This window comes from Cricetulus griseus, chromosome 9 (genome assembly GCF_003668045.3).
Source record: "Cricetulus griseus strain 17A/GY chromosome 9, alternate assembly CriGri-PICRH-1.0, whole genome shotgun sequence".
Classification (NCBI taxonomy): Eukaryota; Metazoa; Chordata; class Mammalia; order Rodentia; family Cricetidae; genus Cricetulus; species Cricetulus griseus.
The window spans coordinates 26,427,215-26,453,537 of record NC_048602.1 but is presented as its reverse complement, the minus strand read 5'-3'; the positions used below and the strand labels follow the sequence as shown (position 1 = coordinate 26,453,537).

Sequence of the window (26,323 nt, the reverse complement as noted above, 5' to 3'; positions counted from 1 at the left end):
CCTAAATCAGGTCCTCATACCTGTCTTGGTAGTAAGCGCCTTTACCTGCCTAGTGCCTGTGGGGCTTTTGTCTGAGCCCCTGAAGTATGTACTGAAGGCTTGTAATGATGACTGGAGTCAGTGTCCGACCACCATAGCCGGTCTGCAGATGACAGGATTTGATTCGAAATTGGAGGCATTCTGCTTTCAGAGCAATCACATAATGAAAATCATCAAATTTTAGCATTTTGGCCGTGATAGCATGGTAGGCTTTGGGGTGGAAACAACAAATGTCACGGATCTCTTCAGTCAATGATTGAACAGGCACGTGGGAAGACAGAAGGCACGGGTCTTGAGCAGTACGCACTGAAACCGCTTACGGTCATGGCCTGCAGAAGGAGAAGCGATTGAGTTGGAAACATTTCACAGAAGGACGGTTTGAGTGATCTTATTCCAGATTTGAAATTATTATTATTTTGGGAACAAAATAGAGAACCAAAAGCTGGCAAATATTAACCTCTCTTGCTTTCTTTCTCTTCTATTTTCATTTAAATTTTTCTCCATTCTTTCTTTTTAATTTTTAAAAAAGATTTATTTATTTATTTATTTATTTATATAGTGTTCTGACTGCATGTATCCCTGCAGGCCAGAAGAGGACACCAGATCTCATCACAGATAGCTGTGAGCCTCCATGGGGTTGCTGGGAACTGAACTCAGGCCCTCTGGAAGAGCAGCCTGTGCTCTTAACCTCTGAGCCATCTCTCCAGCCCCTAAAATTTTTCTTTATTCCTAAGAATTTTATACACACATATGTACAATAAAATATGATTATATATATCCTTATTTCCCTTTCAATTTCCCTCAATATGTCCCATCTCTAACCTTTTAAAAAATAACCCATTAAGTCTAGTTAATGGCACCCATGTGTGCATGGGTATGGACCAGCCACTGAAGCATGAGAATCCTATCAGTAGCCACACCCTCAGAAAACAATGATGCTCTTTCCCAGAAGCCTTTGAATGTCACTAGCTTTCCAGTAAGGCATGGGCCTGGAAAGGTCATCTCCCACATCTGTGCTGGAACTTTGGCTTCATTGATCTTGGGCAAGATAATCACAGCTGCCATGAATCCATGAGCTTGACAGCTGTGTCAAGTCCAAAGGGCAGATTTTCACAATACTTCATCCCACACTTGGACTCTTAGACCTTTTCTGCAACATTTTCTGGGGAGAAGGGCTTGATAGGAGTGCCCCATTTAGGGTGGAACACTCCATATCCTATGTTTTCTTGTTTCAACCCTCTTATTACTTATATTTGGATGTTAGTCATAGGGAACACCCCAGAAATTACTCTTCCTGAAAGACATTTCTCTTTTCAATTTCCGTAACTTGGGATGCCTTATAGTGGAGTTGGTTGGTAGGTAATGTGTCACAAGTGGAGTTTGTGTTTTATATTGTTTTTGTGTGTGTTGCTTTGTCATATTTTACATGCTTATTGGAGTGGGTTGGTTTTCACCTCCGCTTCTCCCAAGACTATTGGTACATTCTGTTTTCTGTTACTCTTATTAGAGGGATATCACATGTAGTTCAGCTAGAAGGCTGGTGAAACACAGTGGTGATTATCAAATGGATTACCGAAGTCATCCCATTTTGGCTGTGTGCCAACAGGACCAAGGGTGAGGCTAGACACTCAGCACCAAGGTGACTGGATGTAGTCAAAACGTCAGTCACCCCTTGAGTTCTAAGAATTTGCTGGGGTCAGAATACCAACTTCAGAGCCACTAAAGTCTGTCTACCAACTGGGGGCTGTGGCTAGAGCCGTGGGCCCAGAGAATACTCTGGGAACTCAGCTGTATAGAGTCCAGATGCTGCAGCAACAACTGGAACTTTCGGGATGGGAAGACAACTCGCACAATGACCAGAGAGACCAAGGCTCTATTCTTTTTTAAAATGTACTATTTTTTATTTATTATTTGGAAATTTCACAAAATTCACCCTGATCACATTCATTTTCCGGTCCTCCCAGCTCCACCCCAACCCTTGTTACCTCCCTCAACACCAAAGAAGAAGAAAAAGAAGAAGAAGGAGAAGAAGATCAATTCCAATTTATGTTGCCAGTGTACTCACGGGAGCATGATCAAACCCCTAGTGGCCATCCTCTTAAAGAAAACTGAGTCCTTCTTCTCCCCAACCCCCACCAGAAGCCATCAACTGTGAAGAGTTACACTTCAGCATCCCTACCACAATTTTTTTTTTTGTTTTTTTTTTTCGAGACAGGGTTTCTCTGTGGCTTTGGAGCCTATCCTGGAACTAGCTCTTGTAGACCAGGCTGACCTCGAACTCACAGAGATCCACCTGCCTCTGCCTCTCAAGTGCTGGGATTAAAGGCGTGCGCCACCAATGCCCGGCCCCTATCACAATTTTTAAGAGTTCTTTTCAATGGCTTCTTGTCTAGACTGTTTTTGGGAGGGTGAGTAGGGGAGAGAGGTTATCACAGAAGCCTTTGTGTCTCTCAATTTCAACTATGAGTCTGCGGCCATCAATACCACTACAAAGAAAAAAGCTTCCTTGCCCTTTACAGTCAGCAGCAGCATGAATAATGGACTTCCACATGGTTTCTGGCTACAGCACAGGCCATGAACGTCGACATAGATTCTGCGGACAGCATAAACCTTGGACATCCCCGTGGCTTCAATGGTAACAGGGGTCACAAACATCAACATGGCCCCCAGCTACTGCGGGACACCATGGACACCCACATGATCCTTGGTGGCAGCATGGGCCATAGATATCAATATGGTTTCAGGTGGCAGCATAGCCCATGGAAATCAACGTGGCTTCAGGCAGCAGCATGGACCACAAGCATCCGCATAGCCTTTGGTGGTAACATGAGCCATGGACATCAACATGTTCCCTGGTGTAAGCAGGACAAAGGTCACCAACATGGCCCTCAGCAGCAGCATGGACCATGGACACTAACATGGCCTCAGGTGGCAGCATAGGCCACACACAAATCAACATGGCTTCCAGCAGCAACACGGACTATGGACATCAACAGCCCTCAGCCACAGCACAGGCCACCAACACCATCATGGCCATTGGTGGCAGCACACCTATGGGCATCTGTATGGTCCCTGGAACCAAAGCTTCTTTCTTTTATGGGACCCTGGGTATTGGAGCCAAAGATAAGTTCTGTGCTGACCTCTGAGATCACCGGACTAGAGTCCCAGTCACAAGGGTACTTTCTTATCCTGTATAAACAATGATCTTCAAACTATAATGTTCACAACAATTGAACTTGGTGAGATACTTCTGTTCCTTTCATTTTAAGTGTTAAGTTTAGTAAATAATTATTTGTTCCCATTTGTGTCTTTCAGATTATTATTCACCAACCGCGGGTGAGTTTGTTTCAAAAACTTTTTTTTATTAGAAGTTGTAAAAAAAAGTGACAAATAGTGTCACTGGATATTCCATATTTTTAAAAGATGAAACACTACTTTGTGTACATATACAAAGCAAAGTCAGTTCCTTTAAAAATGGTTAAGGATGTTTTATGGCTTGGGCATGCTTGGACCCTGTGGATGCTGTCACAGTTGCTGTGAATTCAAATGTTCAACTGTCCTGCTATGCCTTCATCCACTGTACCTGGCTCTGACAATATTTCTATTCTCTCATTCACAGTGACCCTGAGCCTGGGGAGGAGGGAGTATGGGATAGATCTCCCATTTAAAGTTGAACATTTCACAGTGTCTTGTCCTCTGCCTGTCGACCAGTGTGGGAGTCTGTTAAATTTGCCATCTACTCCAAAAAAGAAGCTTCTCTGATGAGGGTCGAGTTCTGCACTAATTTATGGGTATAATGATAAGTTATTAGGAGTGGTGGGTAGGAAGCAATAGGAGCTATTGCTATTTGATAGCTTCTGGGAGCAGAAGAGTTAGTTCTCTTTAAGGGTGTGGACTCAGGTAGGTGGGTCACACTCCAATAGATGGCCACACACCCAATAGTGTATAGGGAAAAACTTGAGTAGGTATGGAATGGGGTGTGGATCCAGAAGGAGCTTCTACAGGGAGTGAACATGATCAAAATATAATGCATGCAATTAATAAAAATATTAAAAAACAAAAAAGAATAATAACTTTTAAACACAATACTTTTAAGTGATTCAGTGTGTCATTATAGACATGTCAGACTGTTATTTTCTTTTCTCAAAGACTGAACACTTAAAGAAATAATGGAACAGAACTATTCTCTGTCTGTTCACATGGCTGTTTTTGGTAATAGCCGAACATATTATAAAGCATGTTTTTCTTTAAATTTCCCTTACTGGTAGATATTTTAATTTTACTTGACTATTTTCACAAAGAACGATTTTACTTTTAATTGTGCATCTCTGTGTGTGTCTGCTGGTACCCACAGGGCCTTGGTCTTGTCTTACATTTTATTTGGCTGTTATAATCTTTCTACCCCTCTTCCATGATGTTCCCTGAGCCTCAGGGGCAGGGTGTAGGGTATAGGTGTTCCATTTGTACTTGAACACTCCATAGGTACTTATTCTCTTCACTTCGACCAGTAATGACTTTCTGAATTTATTGCTGTGAATGGCAATCTTCTTTATTTTTATTTTTTTGAGTTAAGGTTTCTCTGAGTAGCTTTGTAGACCGGGCTGGCCTCGGACTCATAGAGATCCACCTGCCTCTGCCTCCCGAGTGAGTGCTGGGATTAATGGCGAGCACCACCACCCAGCTGTGAATGGCATTCTTAATTGGTTGCTATTCCAACTAGCCATAGGAACCCAGGACTAGTTAACTTGACTGGAGAGGGGACTTCTAATGTGTTTGATATTATGGAAGAGAATTAACCTTATAAAGTTATTTGGCTTGTATAGCTGGTGGAAATGATTAGAATCTGGCTTTGTAGTTGATATAAGATAAATATGTTATAAATACATTTTCTGGATAATTCATGTTGAGTCAATCAGACGCTTATAAGAGAGGAAGTAGTCTCCTTTACACTGATGATGACATATACTTTGGAATTAAGTCATTAAGAAATGTACAGGATTAGGAGAGAGCATGCCTAGAGTACCCCAGTGAGAGATTAAGTGTGGACTCAGTGGTAGAGCTCCTGCCTAGAGTCCTCCAGTGAGGGGCTGGGAGCATGGTTCATTGCTTGCCCAGTGTGCACAAGGCTCTGAGTTCAATCCCAGCAATGAAAAAATATGTAGGATTTCAATAAATTAAATCATTTCAGCTGGATAAAACTAGGTCTGAAATACAGAACATGTGTGATATCTTTGACATAACCTCATGCCAATATTGCTTTTCCTCAGACTAACCTAACTATTAATGTTTTCTAGAAGAGTCTGTCTTAAAGCCTAAGACTGAAATGAACTTTACTTAAATTTTTATTTCCCAGATTCTATCATTAGAAAGTCAGAGATAGAAGGTAAGTTGATCAGAAAATTTTCATTATTAATGTGTGTTCTTCCTCTTAAAACTTTTTATTCATCATTTTTTATTTATCTTACATACCAACCACAGTTTCCCTTCCCTCCTCTCCTCCTGTTCCCTCCCCTCACCTCCCTTCTACCCTACCCCCATCTACTCCTCCTGTGTTTCCATTCAGAAGGGCTAAGGCCTCCCATGGGAATCACCAAAGCATGGCATACCAAGTTGAGACAGGACCAAGATCCTCCCCCCTGCATCAAGGCTGAACAAGGCACCCCACCATGGGGAATAGGTTCCAAAGAGCCAGCTCATGAATCAGGCACAGGTCCTGGTCACACTGCCAGGGGTCCCACAAAGGATCAAGTTACACAACTGTCACCCACATGTGGAGGGCTTAAGTCGGTCCCATGCCAGCTCCCTAGCTGTCCATCCAGAGTCCGGGAGCTCCCACAAGCTCAGGTCAGCTGTCTCTGTGGGTGTCCCTGTCATGATCTTGGTCACTGCCCCTTGTTTATGCAAGCCCTCCACCCTCTCTTCAACTGGATCCCAAAGCTCAGCCCAGTGCTTGCCTGTGGATCTCTGTATCTACTTCCATCAGGTACTTGATGAAGGTTGTATGATGATAATTGGGGTAGTCACCAATCTGATTACAGGGGAAGGCCAGTTCAGAAACCCTCTCCGCTATTGCTAGGAGTCTCAGCTGGGGTCATCCTTGTGGGTTCCTAAGAGTTTCCCTGGCACCAGGTTTCTCCCTAACCCCATAACGGCCCCGTCTATCAAGATATCTCTTTAGTTACTCTCTCCCTCCATCCTGCTCCTTTCCTGATCCCTCATTCTCTTACATTTTTATCTTTAATTTTATTTTATGTGCACGGGTGTTCTGCTTGTCTGTATGTCTGTTCACCATATGCATGCCTAGTGCATGAGGAGGCCAGAAGAGGCCACCAAATCTCCTGGAATTGAAGTTACAAATGATTGTGAGCCACTATGTGGGGCCTGATAACTGAGCCCAGATCCTGTGGAAGAGCATCCAGTGCTCTTAACGACCGAGCAGTCTCTCCAGTGCCATTGTGTTCTCTTCTGATTTCATAGTGATTTTGCTTCTAGTAAATATTTTCTTCCCTCCTTTTCAAATATAAAACATTGCATATTACTCTTGTAAACAGATAGAACATGAAATATGCCGCCATAAATTCTCTTTCTCCTTCTTTTAATTTGAATTAGAAACAAGATTGTTTTACATGTCAACCGCAGTTCCCACTCCCTCCCCTCCTCCCATACTACCCCCCCCAACTAACACCCTACCTATCACATATCCTTTCTGCTCCCCAGGGAGGGTAAGGCCTTCCATAAGGGCTCATAAGAGTCTATCATATACTTTGGGTTAGAGCCTAGGCCCACCCCCATGTGTCTTGGCTCAGACAGTATTCCTCTATGTGGATTGGGCTTCCAAGGTCCACACCTATGCTAGGGATAAGTACTGAAATACTACAGCAGGTCCTGTAGATTTCCGAGGTTTCCTCGCTGGAACCCATGTTACTGGGGTCTGGATCAGTCCCATGCTGGTTTCCCAGCTATCAGTCTGGGGAGCAAGAGCTCCCCGTTGTTCAGGTCAGCTGTTTCTGTGGGTTTTACCAGCTTGGTCTGGACCCCTTTGCCCATCACTCATTCTTCCCTGCAACTGGATTCCAGTTCAGTTCAGTGATTAGTTGTGGGTGTCTGCTTCTACTTCCACCAGTGCTGGATGAGGGCTATTGGGTGGCATATAAGAAAGTCATCAATCTTATTATCAGGGGAGGGTATTTAAGGTAGCCTTTCCTCTGTTGCTTAGATTGTTAGCTGTCACCATAAATTCTTACCAGCACTAAAAGTTTATACTTTAAATTTTCTGCTATTCTAATAGAGAATCACAGATTTTAAAATTTATATAGAAAATTAACCAGTGATAATTTGGGATACTGTGAACAAAACAGCACTGAGATAGGGAAAATATTTTATAACCAGCTGTCTAACCATAGTATAGATGTTTCAAAAAAAAAAAAAAAACCATGGCATTGACCTAGACAGAGTCAAATAAGTAATATCTTTTAAGTTTGTGGATTCCAGGAATTGCCCATTTTTTTTTCACAATGGCATTCACAGTTCTAATAGTGTCTTTGATTTCAGAAGTCAGGGATTCTGATGAAAAACTCATCTTTTTTTAAAAAAAAATAGTTTCTTTTAGTTTTTAGTTATGTATGTGCCCGTGTAAACACCTAAATATAGGTGCAGGTGCCTGTGGCGGCCAGAAGTATAGGCTCGCCCCTGGATCCTGAGTTACAGGAATTGTGAGTTGCCACACTGTAGTGTGGTGATATATTATTTATGATTTAATAAAGACTGTCCGGAAGTATCAGAAAGCAAAGCCAGCCATGCTAGTTAGCTGTAGAAGCTAGGCAAAGGTGGCACACACCTTTAATCCCAGCACTAGGGAGATGGAGACAGGAGTGACATGGATGGGCGGAGAAAGGAATATAAGGAGCAGGATACAGGAATTCAGAGCATTTGCCTCTGAGGATTCATGGAGACAGGATTGCCATTTCAGCTTGGTATAGGTAAGATCTGTTGGTTTGGCTGCTTTACTTTCTGATACTTCAGGCAATCTTTATTAATCATAAATAATACACTACCACACTGGGGTACTGGGGACTGGACATGAATCTTCTTGTGTATGTGCTCTTAACATCGAGCCAACTCTTCAGTTATGGAAGAACTCACTTAAATTTTAAAAAATAGAATAGTTTTATTTATTTGTTAGAATAGGTTTTCTAAAATACAAAAAATTAGAAATCTAATACATTTAAAGGAAGGGGGAATGTGATGTAATTCTGTTTTAATTAAAACTTGTTATGTAGAATAGTTTATATTTATTCTTCAACACTTTCCATATATGTAAACAATGCATTTTGATCATATCCTTCTCTGACACTCTGTTCCAATCCCCTAAAGTCCCTAACACCCCATTTCTCTTTCCATGTCCTCTTTATTTATTTATTTTTATTTTTTGGTAACTAACTGGGTCCTGTTTTGTGATGCACGTTGGAATATTGACTCATTTGGTTGGCTTGATCTTAGGCAGGTCAGCACAGCTGGAGTGAGTTCATGAGAGCAATGTCCATGCTATGTCTAGAAGACAGTGTGTCAGACTCTCCTTCCCATCCTCCTGACCTTACATTCTTCCTATCCCCTGTTCTGAGATGTTCCCTGAGCCCCGTGAGTATGTGTGTGTGTGGTGTGTTGATATAAATTTCTCATTTAGGTTAGATATTAATTAAAAATGTTACTAAAAGGCTCAGGGACAGATAAAGGATTTTTGCTTTCTTTTAGATGCTGATTGTGTCTTCCCATTCTGGTACAGACATGAAATATTCTACGACTGTGTCAATTTCAATGCAAGACACAAGTGGTGTTCTTTGAACACGACTTTTCAAGGTTTCTGGAAGTACTGTTCTTTCTCAGGTAAGAGTCTTGACTATAAATTCCACAGGTAGGGGGATCATCCCTTGTCTTGGGGACCATTTGGTGTGACAGGCAAGAAGTCAGAATCCAGGGAAAATTCTGAGTGAAAATAAGAGACACACAACTTCTTTGTTGCTGTTGTGTGAGAATGTGTGGGTGTGTATCTGTGGTGTGTGGGGAAGCCAGAGATTGATATTGTGTATCTCCTTCTATTACTCTCTACCTTACTATTACTTATTAAATTAACCCTGGAGTTTGCTAATTTGTTGAGATTACCTGCTGACCAGGGGAATCTGCCTTTCTCTACCTCCACAGTGTTGAGATTAGAGGCATGTAATACTATGCCTGGCTGTTTTTGGGGGGGGTTGTCTTAGGGATCTGAACTTGGATCCTCCTGTTTGCACAGTGAGGACTTCATACACTGTCTTTCCAGTCCCCAAGATGCATGATTTTTGATGGCATCAAAATCACATATAATCAAAGATGCATTAGAGGTGTTTTGACTCCATCATCTTTATAAGGAAACTACTAGAAGCACATGAAAGGAGAAGTGGATTGTAGGGTAGTACCAATTTAACTTCCATAATTCATTGGTGGACTAAGGAAGAGGATATAGTGCAGAAGTCTGTGTGTGTGTGTGTGTGTGTGTGTGAGTGTGTGTCTGTGTGTGTGTGAGTGTGTGTCTGTGTGTGTGTGTGTGTGAGTGTGTGTGTGTCTCTGTGTGTGTCTGTGTGTGTGAGTGTGTGTGTCTGTGTGTGTGTGTGTGTGTGTGTGTGTGTGTGTGAGTGTGTGTGTGTGTGTGTGTGTGTGTGTGTGAGTGTGTGTGTGTGTGTGTGTGTGTGTGGTGTGTGTGTGTGTGTGTGTGTGTGTGAGTGTGTGTGTGTGTGTGTGTGTGTGTGTGTGTGTGTGTGTGTGTGTGTGTGTGTGTTGTAAAGAAGAAAGCATTCCTCTTCCCAAAGACTCTTTCTCTTACAGACTATGCTCAGTGTTCCTTTCCCTTCTGGTTCAGAAACATGATCTACTGGGATTGCACAGAGGATGGGGAGGTGTTTGGAAAAAAGTGGTGTTCACTCACCCCAAATTTCAACAAAGACCAGACTTGGAAATATTGTAAATAATGGTGAGATTTACTAGATAAAGATGAGGAGGAGGGAGAGGAGGGGGGAGAATCGGGGGGAGGAAGAGAAGGAAGGAAAATACTGATTTTTCTTGGGGAAGACTTTTCCTCTTTCTTTTAGTCAGGAGAGGAAGAGGTGCAATCTTCATTACAAGTTTTTGCTTAAATTTAAATTTTCTTTTTCTAGGATGTGAGTTGAAGATGCTCTGACTGTAGAAGACTTGGGGTTTAGATGATGGATTATAGTATTTTATGGAGAATTATTGTTTAGCTCCCACACTTTATTTGCTATGTGTATAAAATGAAGCACTTAAAAATACCAGGTCAGGTTAAAGCATCCTGTCAATGTAGTTTCTTTAGATGTCACAGTCACACTACTCAGATGGGGGTGTTGATAATAGGGGAAGTAATACTTGTGTGGGAACAAGGAGAATATGAGAAACCTTATAACTTCTACTTGGTTTTGCTTTGAAGATGAAAATGGTCCAAGTAAGTCAATTAGGAGTTCATTGTGAAGAAAAGCCAAATTCTGAGAACTCTTGCTCTGCACCGTGTCCCCTTTGTTTTGTATCTGCACCAACTCATCTCGTGATCCACCCTGCCCCTTCCTAGCACCATTTGTATCTGACAGTGTAGAACACTCAGAAAATGCCTCATCTTTTTACCCAAAAGAAGGACAGCAGACCCCAAACCTACCCTAACAGATGAGAAGGACTTTTCTATGGAAACACCACAGCAACACAAAGCAGCTTTGGAATACTCTACTGACAAGCAAAGACTTCCTAAATTGTCCAAAAGGGGAAGTCAACTGAGCAGAATTCAAAGGGTTTCAAATAGAAGATAGTGAGGAATTATCAATACTAGACAGTGAGAGCTGTCTCTTGTACTGTGTGAATTGGTGGGTGCTGTACCTATCTCCTGATTCATCTAGAACATAAAAGAGCTTGTGCAAACCTTAACCGCTGTGGGCTTATTGCTATAGGTACCAAGATGATGGGAAGAGCTCCAGTGAGCTTGTCAGCAGGGTTCCATGAAATCTGGTTAGCTAGACAGTTGGCAGGATGTGGGGCTCCATACTCAGAGGCTCCCATCTTGGAACCCAGATAGCAATCTTTTTTTAAATTTATTTTTATTTTTTATTTTTTTATTAGTTCAAGTTAGGGTACAAGCTTGTTTCACATGTAAGTCCCTTCTCCCTCTCCCTCTCCTTACCCCCATCCCTCCTCTCCCACCCCCAACCTACCCCCACCCCATCCACCACTCCCCAGGCAGGGTAGGGCCTTCAATGGGGGCTCTGCAAAGTCCACCAAATCTTCCTGTGCTGGGCCTGGGCCCTTCCCCACGTGTCCAGGGCCAGAGTGTATCCCTTCACGTGGGATGGGCTCTCAAAGTCCCTTCTTACACCAGGAAAATACTAATCCATTACCAGAGGCTCCATGGAGTGCACAGGCCTCCTTATTGACACCCATGTTCAGGGGGTTGGATCAGTTTTGTACTGGCCTCCAAGACAGCATCTGGGGTCGATGTGCTCTCCCTTGTTCAGGCCAACTGTTTCTGTGGGTTTCTCCAACCTGCTACAGACCCCTTCGATTTCATTCCTCTCTCTCTTTAATTAAATTCCAAATTTCAGCTCAGTGTAAATCTGTGGATGTCTGTCTCTGCTTCCATCAGCCACTGGGTGAGGGCTCTAGGATGGCATAAAGAGTAGTCATCAATCTCATTTTAGGGGAAGGGCTTTTAGGTTATCCTCTCCACCATTGCCTGGATTGTCAGATCTTGTCATCCTTGTAGGTCTCTGGAGAACTCCCTAGTTCCAGATCTCTTCTCGGACCTATAGTGGCTCCCTCTAATATGGCATCTTTCATCCTGCCCTCTCTCCTCTATTCTTCCCCCAACTCAATATTTCTTCTCCTCTATTTCCTCTCTTCCATTCCTCTTCTCCTGCTCTTATTGTGGCAGCTCCCTCTCCCCTACCCTCATGCTCCCAATTAGCTCAGGAGTTCATGCCACTTCCCATTCCTGGGGTCCATTTATCCCTTAGAGTCCTTCATGTTTCCTAGTTTCTTTGGCGAAGAGGATTATAGGCTGGTAATCCTTTGCTCTATGTCTAAAATTCATATATGAGTGAGTACATACCATGTTTGTCTTTTTGTGACTGGGTTACTTCACTCAGGATGGTTTCTTCTAGTTCCATCCATTTGCCTGCAAACTTCAAGATTCCATTGCTTTTTTCTGCTGAGTAGTACTCCATTGTATAAATGTACCACATTTTCTCTTTCCATTCTTCAGTGGAGGGGCATCTAGGTTGCTTCCAGGTTGTGGCTATAACAAACAATGCTGCTATGAACATGGTTGAACATATGTCCTTGTTGTATGAAATGCACTATTTGGGTATAAACCCAAGAGAGGAATGGCTGGATCTTGAGGTAGCAGAGTATCCCATAAGTTTGGGTATGTTGTGTCTACATTCTCATTATATTCTAGGTCTTTAATTTCTTTTTTTTATTTTATTTCTTCCTCAACCCAGGAATGGTACAATTGGGTGTTATTCATTTTCATTTTCAACAAATATGTAGGTTTTCTGCAATTTGTATTGCTGTTGAATTCTAACTTTAATGCATGGTGATCTGATAAGATACAGGGGTTATTTCACTTCTTTTGTAACTGTGGAGGTTTGCTTTGCTGCTAACTATGTGGTCAATTTTTGAGAAGGTGCCATGTGGCGCTGAGAAGAAGGTATATTCTTTTGTGTTTGGACGGAATGTTCTATAGATATCTGTTAAACCCAGTTGGGTAATAACTTCTATCAGATCCTTTGTTTCTTTGTTAAGTTTCTGTTTGGTGGTCCTGTCTAGTGATGGAAGGGGGGGTGTTGAAGTCTCCTACTAAAAGTGTGTGTGGTTTTATGTGTGGTTTGAGCTCTAGTAATGTTTCTTTTACAAATGTGGGTGTCTTCGTATTTGGGGCATAGATGTTCACGATTGAGACTTCATCTTGATGGACTTTTCCTGTGATGAGTATGAAATGCCCTTCTTCATCTCTTTTGATTGATTTTAGTTTGAAATCTAATTTGTTAGATATTAGGATTGCTACACCAGCTTGTTTCTTGAGCCCATTTGAGGGAAAATCTTTTTCCATCCTTTTACTCTGAGGTAACGCCTATCTTTGAAGTTAGGTGTGTTTCTTGTAAACAGCAGAAGGATGGATTCTGTCTTCGTATCCATTCTGTTAGCCTATATCTTTTTATGGGTAAGTTAAGACCATTGACATTTAGGGATATTAATGTCCATTGTTTGTTGTTTCTTGTTTGTTTTGGATTTATTGTTGGTGGTGTCATTGTGTGTGGATTTCGCCCTCTTGTTTCTTTTTGTGTTTTGTAAAATTAGATTAACTATTGCCTGTTTTTTTTTTTTTGAGTGTAGTTATGTTCGTTGGGTTGGAGTTTTCCTTCCAGAACCTTCTGTAGTGCTGGATTTGTGGATGTGTATTGTTTAAATCTGTTTTTGTCATGGAATATCTTGTTTTTTCCATCTATAGTGATTGAAAGTTTTGCTGGGTACAGTAGTCTTGGTTGACATCCATGCTCCCTTAGTGCTTGTAGGGTATCTATCCAAGACCTTCTGGCTTTCAGAGTTTCCACTGAGAAGTCGGGTGTGATTCTGATTGGTTTGCCTTTATATGTTACTTGGCCTTTTTCCTTTGCTGCTCTTAATATTTTCTCTTTATTCTGTAGATTTGGTGTTTTGATTATTGTGTGTTGGGGGGACTTCTTTTTGTGGTCTAGTCTGTTTGGTGTTCTGTAAGCTTCTTGTACTTTCATAGGCATATCCTTCTGTAGGTTGGGGAAATTTTCTTCTATGATTTTGTTGAATAAGTTTTCTGTACCTTTGAGCAGTGTTTCTTCACCTTCTTCTATACCTATTATTCTTAGGTTTGGTCTTTTCATGGTATCCCATATTTCCTGGATATTTTATGTTAGGGATTTGTTGGACTTGAGGTTTTCTTTGGCCGATGAGTTTATATCCTCTAGCGAGTCTTCAATAGCTGAGATTCTCTCTTCCATGTCTTGAATTCTATTGGTTACACTCACATCCTTAGTTCCTGATTGTTTATCCAGCCTTTCCATTTCCAGCATCACCTCATTCTGTGTTTTCTTTATTGTATCTATTTCAGCTTTCATGCTTTGAACTGTTTCAAGAGCTTCCTTCACTTGTTTGGTTGTTTTTTCTTGGGTTTCTTTAGATTCTTTAAGAGATTTGTTTATTTCTTGAATTTTTTGGTTTGTCTTTTCCTCTATTTCATGTAATTTTTGCTTGCTTTTTCTTCTATTCCTTAAGGGATTTTCTTGTTTCGTCTCTATCATCTTGCCGAGATAATTTTTGGGGTCTATCTCTTCTTCATGCTCTGTGTTGGGCTTTTCAGATCTTGCTGGAGTAGAGTCCCTAGATTCTGGTGGTGTCATATTGGTCTTTCTGTTGTTGAGTGAAATCTTTGATTAGCTGTTCAATGGAATACCATCCATAACTTAAAAGGAGTTAGGTTGAAACATGCTACCACACAGATGAACTCTGAAACCAATTCAGTGAAATAAACCAGACACAGAAGGATAAATATTGAGTATGTGGTTGTGTGTGCTATGCTAGTTACTTTTATTGTTGGTGTGACAAATAACTAACAAAGGCAACATGGAGGAATGCTGCCCTTTTCTTCAAGGATCAGGTAATATTGCAGAAGAACAGGCAAGAAGAAAGAAAGAACTAGAGACAGGAGGGATGTGTAGTGAAATACTGTCTTCTGGACCTGACTTTATTGTATACATGGACTCACAGAAGCTGTGTTTCTCTGAACAAGATCTGCCCAAGATCAAGCCAGTTACAAATCTGAGCATAGATAGGGAGGGAATAGCTTTCACTCCTAGCTGAGGAGCTAAGGGCAGTAAATGGCTGCTGGAAGGAGAGTCATTTTTCTTTGGAGAGTATTGGTACGTAGGCAGACATGGTGGTGGGAAAGGAGCTGAGAGTTCTAGATCCGAATCTGAAGGCAGCAGGAAGAGAGTGACTTGAGCATTTGAGACCACAAGCCTGCCCCCCTAGTGACACACCTCTCCCGACAAAGCTACACTTGCTCCAACAAGACCACATTTCCTAAGAGTGCCACTCCTTAGGGCCTATGGGGGCAATTTTTATTCAAACTACCACGCTGACATATGTATTAAAATTTCAAAATGGCAGACTACACATTTTCTTGGTTAATGGTTAACACAGAAGGGTTCAGACCACCGTGGGTGGTGGGTGCTGAGTGGTATAAAGAAGCAAACTGAAGGCTGGGCATTGTTGGTGCACACCACTGGGAGGTGGTAAAACCTTTAGAAGGTGGAGCCTAGTGAGATGAAGTCCAGTTATTGGCAGTTGAGCCACTGAGGATGATGTTGACAGACAAGTCCCTTCTTGCCTCTCTTTGTTGATGCATCACAAAGTGAGCGAGTGGTTCTTCTCCACCATGTATTCCTTGCTGGGATAGCCTGCCACCACATGATCCAAGACAACAGAGACATCCAACCATGAAGTGGATTGGAGCCTCCTACTATACAAGAAACTTCTCCTTAGAGTCTCCCAAATTTCTCTCTCTCTGTCTCTGTCTTACAATTTTGTTTAAAATAGTGTTCATTCATGAAAGAATGAGGGAGATGATAACTAGGGAATGTTGAAGTGCAACACAACTGTGCTGTCTGGGTCAGGATCCAAACACATGGAGGAGCTACATATGAATACATAGGCCCGATGCACATGGTTCACCAAGCCTTGTTATCATGGAGAGAGGTACAGATAGAGGAGAAATATCAGCGTCAATGTCAGGAGAGACTTTCTACTTCATAACTACCCACTTTTGCATGAGGAACATGAGATGGGTGTGGTGTATGCCAGTTTCTCCTGGGAGGCATAAACCAGGGCTCATGATGGTTACTGTCCAAGAACGTTGCATATGACCACTGGGTAACCTTTTGTTCCAAGAATCAGGAGTCCCAAGCCATCGAAGAGTGTGCACAAATTTCTACCACTTGTCTTCTCAAGCATTAGCCTAGCTCCTTGAGGTTGAAATCACCATGACTTTTTTTTAAATTTCAGAAAGTAAAAAAATTATTTATTTATTTATTTATTTTTATTTGAATTACAAACAAGATTGAATTACATGACTATCCCAGTTCCCTTCTCCCTCCCTTCCTCCCCTACTACCCCTACCTCTCACATATCCTTTCTTCTAATCTACCCCTGACACAACCTTTCTGCTCCCTCATGACCTCTGCATCCTTCCTTTTCTTCCCTTCTCACTCTCATAGCTCCCTCTGCCCTCTTCCCATGCTCTCAATTTGCTCAGGGGATGGTGACCCTTTCCCCTTCTCTAGGGGACAAAGTTTGTCTCTTTTAGGGTCTTCCTTGTTTACTAATTTCTCTGGCAGTGTGGATTGTAGGCTGGTAATCCCTTACTCTATGTCTAAAATCCACATATGAGTGAGTACATATCATGTTTGTTTTTCAAAAAGTAAAAAAATATTAATTAAAAAACCTGAGCGAAAATATTTTTAAAATTATAAGCCAGTGGCACATGCCTATAATCCCAGCAATCAAAAGGCTGAAGTATGAGGACTTCCATGAGTTCAAAGCAAGGCATACATAGAACAGCCGGTCTCAATAAAATAAAATAAAACAATCTATAACAGGCTAGTTAACTGAAGGATCAAATTGGACGAAAGATGAAGAAGTTTACATTTAGTGTACTTAAAGAAAATGAATGTGTGGGTAAAAAACAGGTAGACAAAAATATATAAATTCAAGAAATTGCTAAATGATACCAATTAATAGTTAGAAAGGTAGATTATGCATTATCTGGTTAGCCATTAATATCCTTCTTATACTCTCCATTTCACAAAATTATGGTCTTTTATCCTTTCCTTTGCAAAGCACAAACGACACTGATAGACAAGCACTACATTTAAACAAGATACAGTAATTGCCCAAAAGACCAAGAGCAAGACAGAAAACATTTAATATTACTGATTTGATCCACAAATGCAAAACAGTGGACTGATATCTGGAAAAACTGTTAGAATTCGTAGAAGAAAATGCTGTAGGCAAGAACATTGACTTTTCCAAGAACATGGATTGTAGATTTTGCTTGGAAGGGTAAACATTGGTTAGGTTTCAGCAGGTGGTGCTCTGAACCAATTAATGAGAAACTGGTTGTGGGCTCAGATGCTTCCCCCACATTTTTAAAAATTTTTATTTCATTTTCCATTCCAACCACAGTTCTCCCTCCAACTCCTCCTCCTGTCCCCCTTACTTCCTCCCACTCCTCACTCCCCGCCCCAGCATACCCTCAGCCCACTCCTCATGAGTAGGTTGGGGAAGGGCCAGGCCCCTCTCCTATGCATTAACACTGAACATGGCATCGCACAATAGGGCATGGGCTCCAACAAGTTAGCTTACGTACCAGGTTTGCATCATGGTCCTCCTGCCAGGGGCCCCTCAGCTAGTCCAAACTTCACAACTGTCTTCCACACATGGAAGGCCTAGTTGGGTCCCTTGGAGTCTCCGTAGTTTGTAGGTCTAGAGTTCATGAGTTTCCACGAGCGTGGGTTAGGTGTTTATGAAGATGTCTCCATTGTGATCTCAATCTCTCTTGCTCATGCGTTCCCTCCCTCCTCTCTGATTGGATTCCCAGAGCTTGGCCTGATTCTTGGTTGTGGATATCTGCACCTGGTTCTATCAGTTACTGGATGAGGGCTCCAGTTTAACCTGTAAATATCATCTATTTTCTCTTTCCAGTATGATCCATGTATCCCTCTTAGTGTCCTCCTTTTTACCTAGATTCTCTGGAGCTGTGGATTTTAGTCTGGTTATACTTTGCTTTACATCTAATATCCACTTATGAGTGAATACATATATAGTGTTTGCCTTTCTGGGTCTGGGTTACTTTATTCAGGATGTTTTTTTCTAGTTCCGTTCATTTGCCTGAGAATTTCATGAGGTCATCCTTTTTTACTGCTGAGTAGTACTCCATTGTGTAAGTGTACCAAATTTTCCTTATTCATTCTTTGGTTGAGGGGCATCTTGATTGTTTCCAGGTTCCAACCATTATAAATAATGCTGCTATGAACATTGTTGAGCAAATATCCTTGTGGTATGATTGAACTTCCTTTGGGCAAATGCCCAAGAGTGGTATCTCTGGTTTTTTTCCCCCAATTTTTTTTTAAATTTGAATTAGAAACAAGATTGTCTTACATGACAATCCCAATTCCCTTCTCCCTTCCATCCTCCCCTTCTACCCCAGCAACTAAAACCCTACCTATCACATATCCTTTTTGTTTCCCCTGGATGGTGATGCCTTTCATAGGGTGTCATCAGAGTCTATCATATCCTTTGGGATAGGGCCTAGGCCCACTCCCATGTATCTTGGTTCAGGGAGTATTCCTCAATGTGGAATGGGCTCCCAAAGTCCACACCTATGCTAGGGATAAGTACTGAACTACTACAGCAGGTCCCGTAGATTTCCGAGGTTTCCTCACTGAAACCCATGTCCCTGGGGTCTGGATCTGTCCCATGCTGGTATCCCAGTTATCAGTCTGGGGAGCAAGAGTTCCCGGATGTTCAGGTTAGCTGTTTATGTAGGTTTCACCAGTCTGGCCTGGACCCCTTTGCTCTTCACTCGTCTGCATCTGGATTCCAATTCAGTTCAATGATTAGTTGTGGGTGTCTGCTTCTACTTCCACCAGCTGCTGGATGAGGGCTATCAGGTGGCATAGAAGTCAGTCATCAATCTCATTATCAGGGGAGGGCATTTAAGGTAGCCTCTCCTCTGGCGCTTAGATTGTTAGCTGGTGTCATCTTTGTAGATCTCCAGATATTTCCCTGGTGCCTGATTTCTCTGTAAACCTAAAATATCTCCCTCTATTATGATGTCTCCATTCTTGTTATCTTCTATTCTTCGCCTGACTCAGCCTTTCTGCTCCCTCATGTCCTCTGCATCCCTCCTCTTCTCCCCTTCTCCTGGTATCTTTGGGTTTTGAGGTAGATAAATTCCCAGTTTTCTTAGAAACTTACGTACTGATTTCCAAAACAGCTGTACAATTTTGTACTCCCACCAGCAGTGGAAGAGTGTTCCCCTGACTCCACATCCTCTCCACTATAAGCTGTCCTCAGTATTTTTTATCTTAGCCATTCTGACACACATAAGAGGGTATCTCTGAGTCTTTTTGATTTGCATTTCCCTGATGATTCAAGGATGTTTAGCACTTCCTTAAATATCTTTTTGTCATTTGAGATTCTTCTGGTGAGAATTCTGTGTTTAGCTTTGTACCCAAATTTTCAATTGGGTTATCCTATATTTTGATGTCTAGTTTCTTGAGTTTTTTTTAATGTATTTTGGAAATCAGCCCTCTGTCAGATGTGGGGTTGGTGAAGATCTTTTTCCATCCCATAGGCTGACGTATTGTCTTACTGACAGTGTCCTTTGCCTTACAGAAGCTTTTCAGTTTCTGGAGGTCCCATTTACTGATTTTTTGTCTCAGCGTCTGTGCTACTGGTATTATATTTAGGAAGTGGTCTCCTGTGCCAATGTGTTCCAGGCTACTTCACATTTTCTCTTCTATCAGGTTCAGTGTAGCTGGGTTTATGTTGAGGTCCTTGATCTACTTGGACTTGAGCTTTTTTTTATTTTTATTTTTTGGTTTTTCAAGACAGGGTTTCTCTGTGGCTTTTGGAAGCTGTCCTGGAACTAGCTCTTGTAGACCAGGCTGGTCTCAAACTCACAGAGATCCACCTGCCTCTGCCTCCCGAGTGCTGGGATTAAAGGCGTGCGCCACCAACGCCCGTGGACTTCAGCTTTTTACATGGCATTAGATATGAATCTATTTGCAATCTTCTACAAGTCAGTATCCAGTTAGGGCAGCACCATTTGTTAAAGAGGCTTTCCTTTTCCCATTGTACTGTTTTGGCTTCTTTGTTAAAAATCAGGTGTTAATAGTTGTGTGGATTTGTATCAGGGTCTCTGATTTGATTCCATTGATCCACCTGCCAGTTTTTATGCCAGTACAAAGCTGTTTTTATTACTATAGCTCTATAGTGGAGTTTGAAGTTAGGGATAGAATCACCATGATTCTTTGATAGTGTCTCTTGCATCTATTGACAGTGTTGGTAGAGTCTGTTTTTTGGTGGCAGGGGGTAAGGCACAGGTTTTTATCTGAGATTAATTCTAAGGATCCAGCCAGTTCCAGTCCCATCACCAAGCTCCAATGGAGGAGTTGAAGTTGTGAAGTTGTGGCCACAATTCTTGCATGGAATGACTGAGCTGGTAGGATGTTTATTGATATACACTCCCCCTGGTTAGATTTTCTATGATTAAGACATATTTTATTCTTTCTGTTTTCTCGATTACCTGACTAGCTTTTTGGCCACAAGCTCCTGGATAATGCACAACCATGTACTATGGTTGGGTCATTTTCTTGGAAGCACCAAGTAAGAGTGAGCTTCATGTTTCCCTGACCTTGCCTCAATTGCTGACAGTTACTGTCCAAAATGGACCATTAGGACAAACGAAACACAACTACCCAGCTTTGCCAAGACAAGGTATGACAGTCCTTTGAAATTCCCTGCATCACAGCAAAGTCTGTCAGACAGGCTAAGCCTGTGGGACAAAGATAGATTCCCCAACATTACAGATGACCTTAGGAGACTGTCCAGGCAGCCAGCTGTTTCTGTCATTTCTCACATCTTTTGGAAGTCGCTTGCTGGCACCTTCTGCTTGCTCAGGTAGTATTATTTCCTTTTTAAGTCTTTGATGGAGTTGGGTGACTAACAGAATAATGGCCAGCTTCTTCCACCCCTTGCTTATGTCCTACTGAACAAAGAGGAATCAGACACTCTGCTCACCCCACACAACCCGGGTAAGCAAAACGCTTCAGAGCCTCGTGGTGTTCTCAGTGCCAAAGTTGTCACCTGTGGTAAATGTAGTGGTACTATGAAGATAAGGCAATTAAAAAAAGAAGAAAGTTCATATCTTAGGCTGCATTTCCAGCTAAATTGCCTCTGGACACAGCCCACTGGAAGGCAGCTGCAGCTGGAGCACATTGTATACACTGCCAGGGTCACCTGGATAGCAAGCTACGGGGCAGAAGATTTCAAAACACTTTAGTTTCACTGTCATCGAGAAGAAAGGTAAACTAAAACCCACCCAGAACATTTTCCAGTCTGATATAAATTAATTCAAACATAGTTAACATGCAGTCAATACATTTTCCAAGGCAACAATCAATCCTTTGTGTCATACAATTGCAAAGGAATATTACGCCCTAGAGTCTGGACACCTCAGTGTCTTCAGGGTACGTGAGTGGTGGTCATCAGGTCATATGGCCCCTTTCCCCTTAGTGTCCAGCTTGCTATTGACCTCTGACTGTTTGCTCAATTGCTCTTCAGTGAAAGTGATGTAAGAATACACCAGGCTTCCAGTAATACTGATATTTAGGCCAATAAAATTTGTCCATGTGGTAGGGGAGGGAGGGAGGGAGAAGGGAACTGGGATTGTCATGTAATTCAATCTTGTTTGTAATTCAAATAAAAAAAAGTCCATGTGAGAACATAATCTCCACCAAAGACCATTCCAGTATAAGTTATTAATATAGTAATGCAGTCAACTATTGTGGTGAGAGCAGAATTATACCGAGTGCACAGTACTGTATACATCAAGATAAACCCCATCACACAGGAGAGAGTGAACTGCAGAAGGAACAGTGCTTGTGTCCAGCCCTCAAACTCCATCGCCTTTTGTGCATCTCCTGTAAAATACGCAATGGCCAGGGTGGCAAGGATCATGAACAGTGCATTGTAATAGAGCAGGCCATACTTTCCCAGCTCTTTTGAATCCAACTTCTGTTTCACATATGCACCGTTTGCTGCTGTAGGGATGTCATTGATCAAAACAAAAACATATCCTTCCAGATCAAATGCCAAGTCAGAGCCGGCATCTACAAAGGCTCCGATAATCATTGCAAATACAGTCCTCTTAATACCCGCAAGAAAAAGTCTTCTTGAGTAGAGCTCCTCCAGCAAACATTGTAAACAGAATGGAGAACTGTAAACATGGGTATGTTCAGTTTCTTTGTGCTGAACAGTCTGGTGATTTGGAACCGAAAATATAGTAGAGGTAGTGGAAATGTCTTTCGAGGTACATTTCTGTCAAAGACAGGAAACTTCGCTGCCCCGAGTGCCTTTCCCACCCAGGGAACTGCTACCATGGCCACCATCTGGCCAAGTCCAACACATAGCGAGGACAGAAATCTGTAGTTGGTGAGCACGCTCTTGTTGACCACCACAATGAAAGAGCTCATGACGTAGAAGCCGGTGGCCAGCAGTTTCAGGAACATGGTCAGCGTTTTGGCCGGTGCCATCCCCAGCTCCTCCTCATCTGTGTATGTCCAAAACCTTTTTTGACTAGATAGAAAGGGAGAAATGCTGTAGGATAATCCTTCTGTATGCTGTAAATATGTATTACTCTCATTGGTAATAAAGCCAATTTGGCCTATAAAAAAGTTTCGTGTTTCCTCAACTAGATTCTATCCAACACTTAATACAGATAATGCTTTTTATTCACTGTTTGCTGATAGTCAGAAAAAGGATCCTGTATAAATATCATTATCACCCCTCCAGAAACTGTAAATGGAATGGGAAGACTACCAATTTCTGAGATTTGCAATTGCCTAGTAAGTCCTTATTAATTGGTCTCTGAAGAGAAACTCTCATTTTTCGTATGTGTTGCCTGGCTGGTACCAATCTATATCTACTTTGTTTCACTATTTCTATAGGACATTTATACTGTGAGAAGAAGACTTAACCCTGAATGACAGTGACACCATTCCATGGACTGGGATCCCAGACTAAATACAAAGAGGGAAGTGAATGGAATGCTAGGATCCATTTTTTTCTTTTTGTTTAGTGACTGTGGAACACAACGTGACTAGCTGTTTAATGCCCCCCTTTTCACAGCTGATTTAGTGCATCACCTCATTACGATGGCCTGGATGAGCTAACGGGCAGGAGAGATGGCTCACGCGTTAAGAGCATTTGCTGCTTTTTCAATTCCCGGCTCGCACATGGCAGCTCACAATTATTTGTAATGGCCAGTTCCAGGGGATTCCCCACTTCCATCTGGCTTCCAAAAGTACCCCACACATGGCGCACCAAGATACACGTGGGAAAAGCTCTTGTATTAATTGCTCTTCTATTGTGGGTGATAAGACAACAATAAGAAGGCAACTCATAAAATGAAGAGTTTAATTGAGCTTACAATGCCAGAGGTTTAGCGTCCATAGTGGCCGAGTGAAGGCATGGCAGCAGGAGCGGAAGCTGAGAGCGCACCTCTCAAATCACAAACAGGAAGCAGAGGGAAGAAACTGGGAATGGAGCAAGTCTTTTGAAACCTCAAAGCCTTCTCCCAGTGACATATTTCCTCCAGCAAGATCACACCTAAGCCTTCCCAAACAGAGCTACAAACTGTCAACAACATATTCAAACGTCAGCGAATAGGGAAGACGTATTATTCAAACCACCACTAGAACACACACACACACACACACACACACACACACACACACACACACCAATCCAAACCCGTTAGTTAAAATAAATCCCTTTATCTTTGAGTTTATTCTGTTAAATATTTTGTTGCAGCAATGGCAACATTTAGCTACTTTCAGAGAATTGGTACCCAAGAGTGGAGTCCTTACTATCACTAATGCTGGTCACCATGGCACCACCATCCCTGACTTTAAGCTCTACTATAGAGCTATAGTAATGAAAACTGCTTGATATTGGCATAAAAACAGACAGGTAGACCAATGGAATCGAATTGAAGACCCTGATATTAATCCACACACCCATGAATACCTGATTTTTAACAAAGAAGCTAAAATTACACAATGTGAGAAAACCTGCCCAAGTCCAGAGACCACAAGGCTCATTTTGGCCAGTAGAGGGCACTGTGGCACAAAGAAGAGACACTACTAAAGCCATGGCGTGCCTTTAAAAAGTTCAATATAGGCTCAGCAACCAATGCAAAATGTCCAACAAAATCCACAAGTTCAGCTGTCCTTCCTTCCTCCCAATTAACTGTCATATCAAGTCTTCAAAGACCCAGAAAGAAACTGAGCTAACAGTTCTTTATTCTTTTACTCCTTTTTGATTTTCCTTTTTCTTTAACTTCACCTCTGATGTTTCCTTTGTTTATCATTTTACTACATTTTTAGAAGTATATTCACTTTACTGTATTTTAATGGTTTTATAATTTTTATTCTGCTCCAAACTTTTAATTTTTTAGGATTTATATTTATGTGCATGTGTGTTTTTGTCTGCATGTTGTCCCTGAACCATATGCCTGCAGTGCCCACAGAGGCCAGAAGAGGGCATCAGATCCCCAAGACTGGAATTACAAATGGTTGTGAGCCACTATGTGGTTGCTGAGAGCTGAATGTAGGTCCATTGTGAGAACAAGTGCTCTTCACCACTGAGCCATCTCTCCAGTCCCCTATCTCTTTCTCTGTCTCACTTGGAAATTTTATAAGCCCAGCCATCACTTCCCAGATTTCTCAGCATTCCCTGACAAAATGGCCCATTAAGTTCTGCTTACAGCATCATCAGGATTCACCAGGTCACAGCGGCACATTCGCCCACATTTCTCCCACATACCAGTTCCAAAGATACAAGTGATACAAGTGACCAGCATTAGTGATAGTAGTAATGACTCCACTCCTGGGTACCAATTCTCTGAAAGTAGCTAAATGTTGCCATTGCTGCAACAAAATATTTAACAGAATAAACTCAACGATAAAGGGATTTATTTTAACTCCTCATATGTACCTCCATCACATCATCTTACTTTACTGCCTTTTACTTTATTACGCACACACACATATACATATCATATAAACAAGTACATAGGTATATAAATACAACCTGGTGAGTCTGTTTCTGTCGCTTGTGTCTATATGATTTCAGGGCTGACAGTTTTATACTGGATAACCAGCTGAGAAGGCTCATCCCTGGGAGAGGCTAATTTCTCCCTCTTTCAGCAGCTACCAGTTGTCATTAGTTCTTTGTCTAAAGGTGTCACTCTCTGAGATTTCTCCTTTCTGTGTTAACATGTTCATTGGTGCTGTCCGTATTTAGGTCTTGTTTAGGCAGCCATATTGTTGAGGTATCACGGGTGAAGCTTCCCTACCGTTTCTAGGAGACACAATCTTATAGCAGATTTCCTGACCTCTGACTCTTATACTCTTTCTGTTGCTCTTCCACGGTGTTTCCCAAGCCTTAGATGCAGGAATTATGTTGGAGATGTATCTTCTGGAGATGGGCACCTCAGGATTAATTGTTCTTTATATTTTGACTAGTTGTTTTCTGTAATGGTCTCTCTGTTGTAAAGAAAAGATTCTTTGTTAAGTGGTGAGAGACATATTTATATGTAGATATAATCTTCTTAGGGAACAGCTGAGTTCAATTTTCAATTATACTATTGAGAATTTTTTCACTTAGGCTCATTGGAGACATTGTTTTATAGTTCTGCTTTATGTATTCTCTCCTGAAATTTTTATTATTACATAGTGTGTCTGTCTGTCTGTCTGTCTGTCTGTCTGTCTGTCTGTCTGTCTGTCTCTCTCTCTCTCTCTCTCTCTCTCTGTGTGTGTGTGTGTGTGTGTGTGTGTGTGTGTGTGTGAATATATAATGAAGATGTGTCTTCTAACTAGAAAAAAATAGACTTTGAGTTGTGATGTTTATACTCAGTCAAGTAAAATGGCACAATTCACCATCTATGGTGATTGAAAGCTTTGCGGGGTATAGTAGTCTGGGCTGGCATCCATGGTCCTTTAGTGTCTGCAGCACATATGTCCAGGACCTTCTGGCTTTCAGAGTTTCCATTGAGAAGTCAGGTGTAATTCTGATAGCTCTGTCTTTATATTACTCAGCCTTTCCCCTTTTTGCAGCTCTTTATATTCTTTGTTTATTCTGTATGTTTAGCATTTTGATTATTACATTGTGAGGGGACTTTTGTGTTTTGGTCCAGTATATTGGTGTTCTGTAAGCTTCTTGTACATTCATAGGCATGTCCTTCTTTAGGTTGGGAAAGATTTCTTCTGTTATTTTGTTGAGTACATTTTCTGTGCCTTTTAGCTGGAATTCTTCTATGACTATTATTCTTAGGTTTGGTCTTTTCTTTTTCTTTTTTCTTTTAAATTAGAAACAA

At 41.7% G+C, this 26,323-nt stretch overlaps 1 protein-coding gene and 1 pseudogene across 1 annotated transcript; one reads left to right on the top strand and one right to left on the bottom strand.

Moving 5' to 3' along the window:
• Positions 1-2,996: 2,996 nt before the first annotated feature.
• Bsph1 (binder of sperm protein homolog 1) lies at positions 2,997-10,040 on the top strand. Its single transcript, XM_035449189.1, has 5 exons — positions 2,997-3,102; positions 3,355-3,375; positions 5,393-5,422; positions 8,791-8,922; positions 9,898-10,040. The coding sequence occupies exons 1-5, from the start codon at positions 2,997-2,999 to the stop codon at positions 10,038-10,040; spliced, it is 432 nt and encodes a 143-aa protein (XP_035305080.1).
• Positions 10,041-21,436: 11,396 nt separating this feature from the next.
• On the bottom strand, positions 21,437-22,487 carry LOC100754273 (annotated as a pseudogene).
• Between the last annotated feature and the right edge of the window lie 3,836 nt (positions 22,488-26,323).

Excerpts from the sequence above, each read along its gene's own strand:
- Bsph1 (XM_035449189.1), top strand. The coding sequence starts at position 2,997 with ATGGCTTCCAGCAGCAACACGGACTATGGACATCAACAGCCCTCAGCC. Across the intron at positions 3,376-5,392 it reads TTATTATTCACCAACCGCGG|ATTCTATCATTAGAAAGTCA; the intron begins GTGAGTTTGTTT and ends TTTATTTCCCAG. Across the intron at positions 8,923-9,897 it reads GAAGTACTGTTCTTTCTCAG|ACTATGCTCAGTGTTCCTTT; the intron begins GTAAGAGTCTTG and ends TTTCTCTTACAG.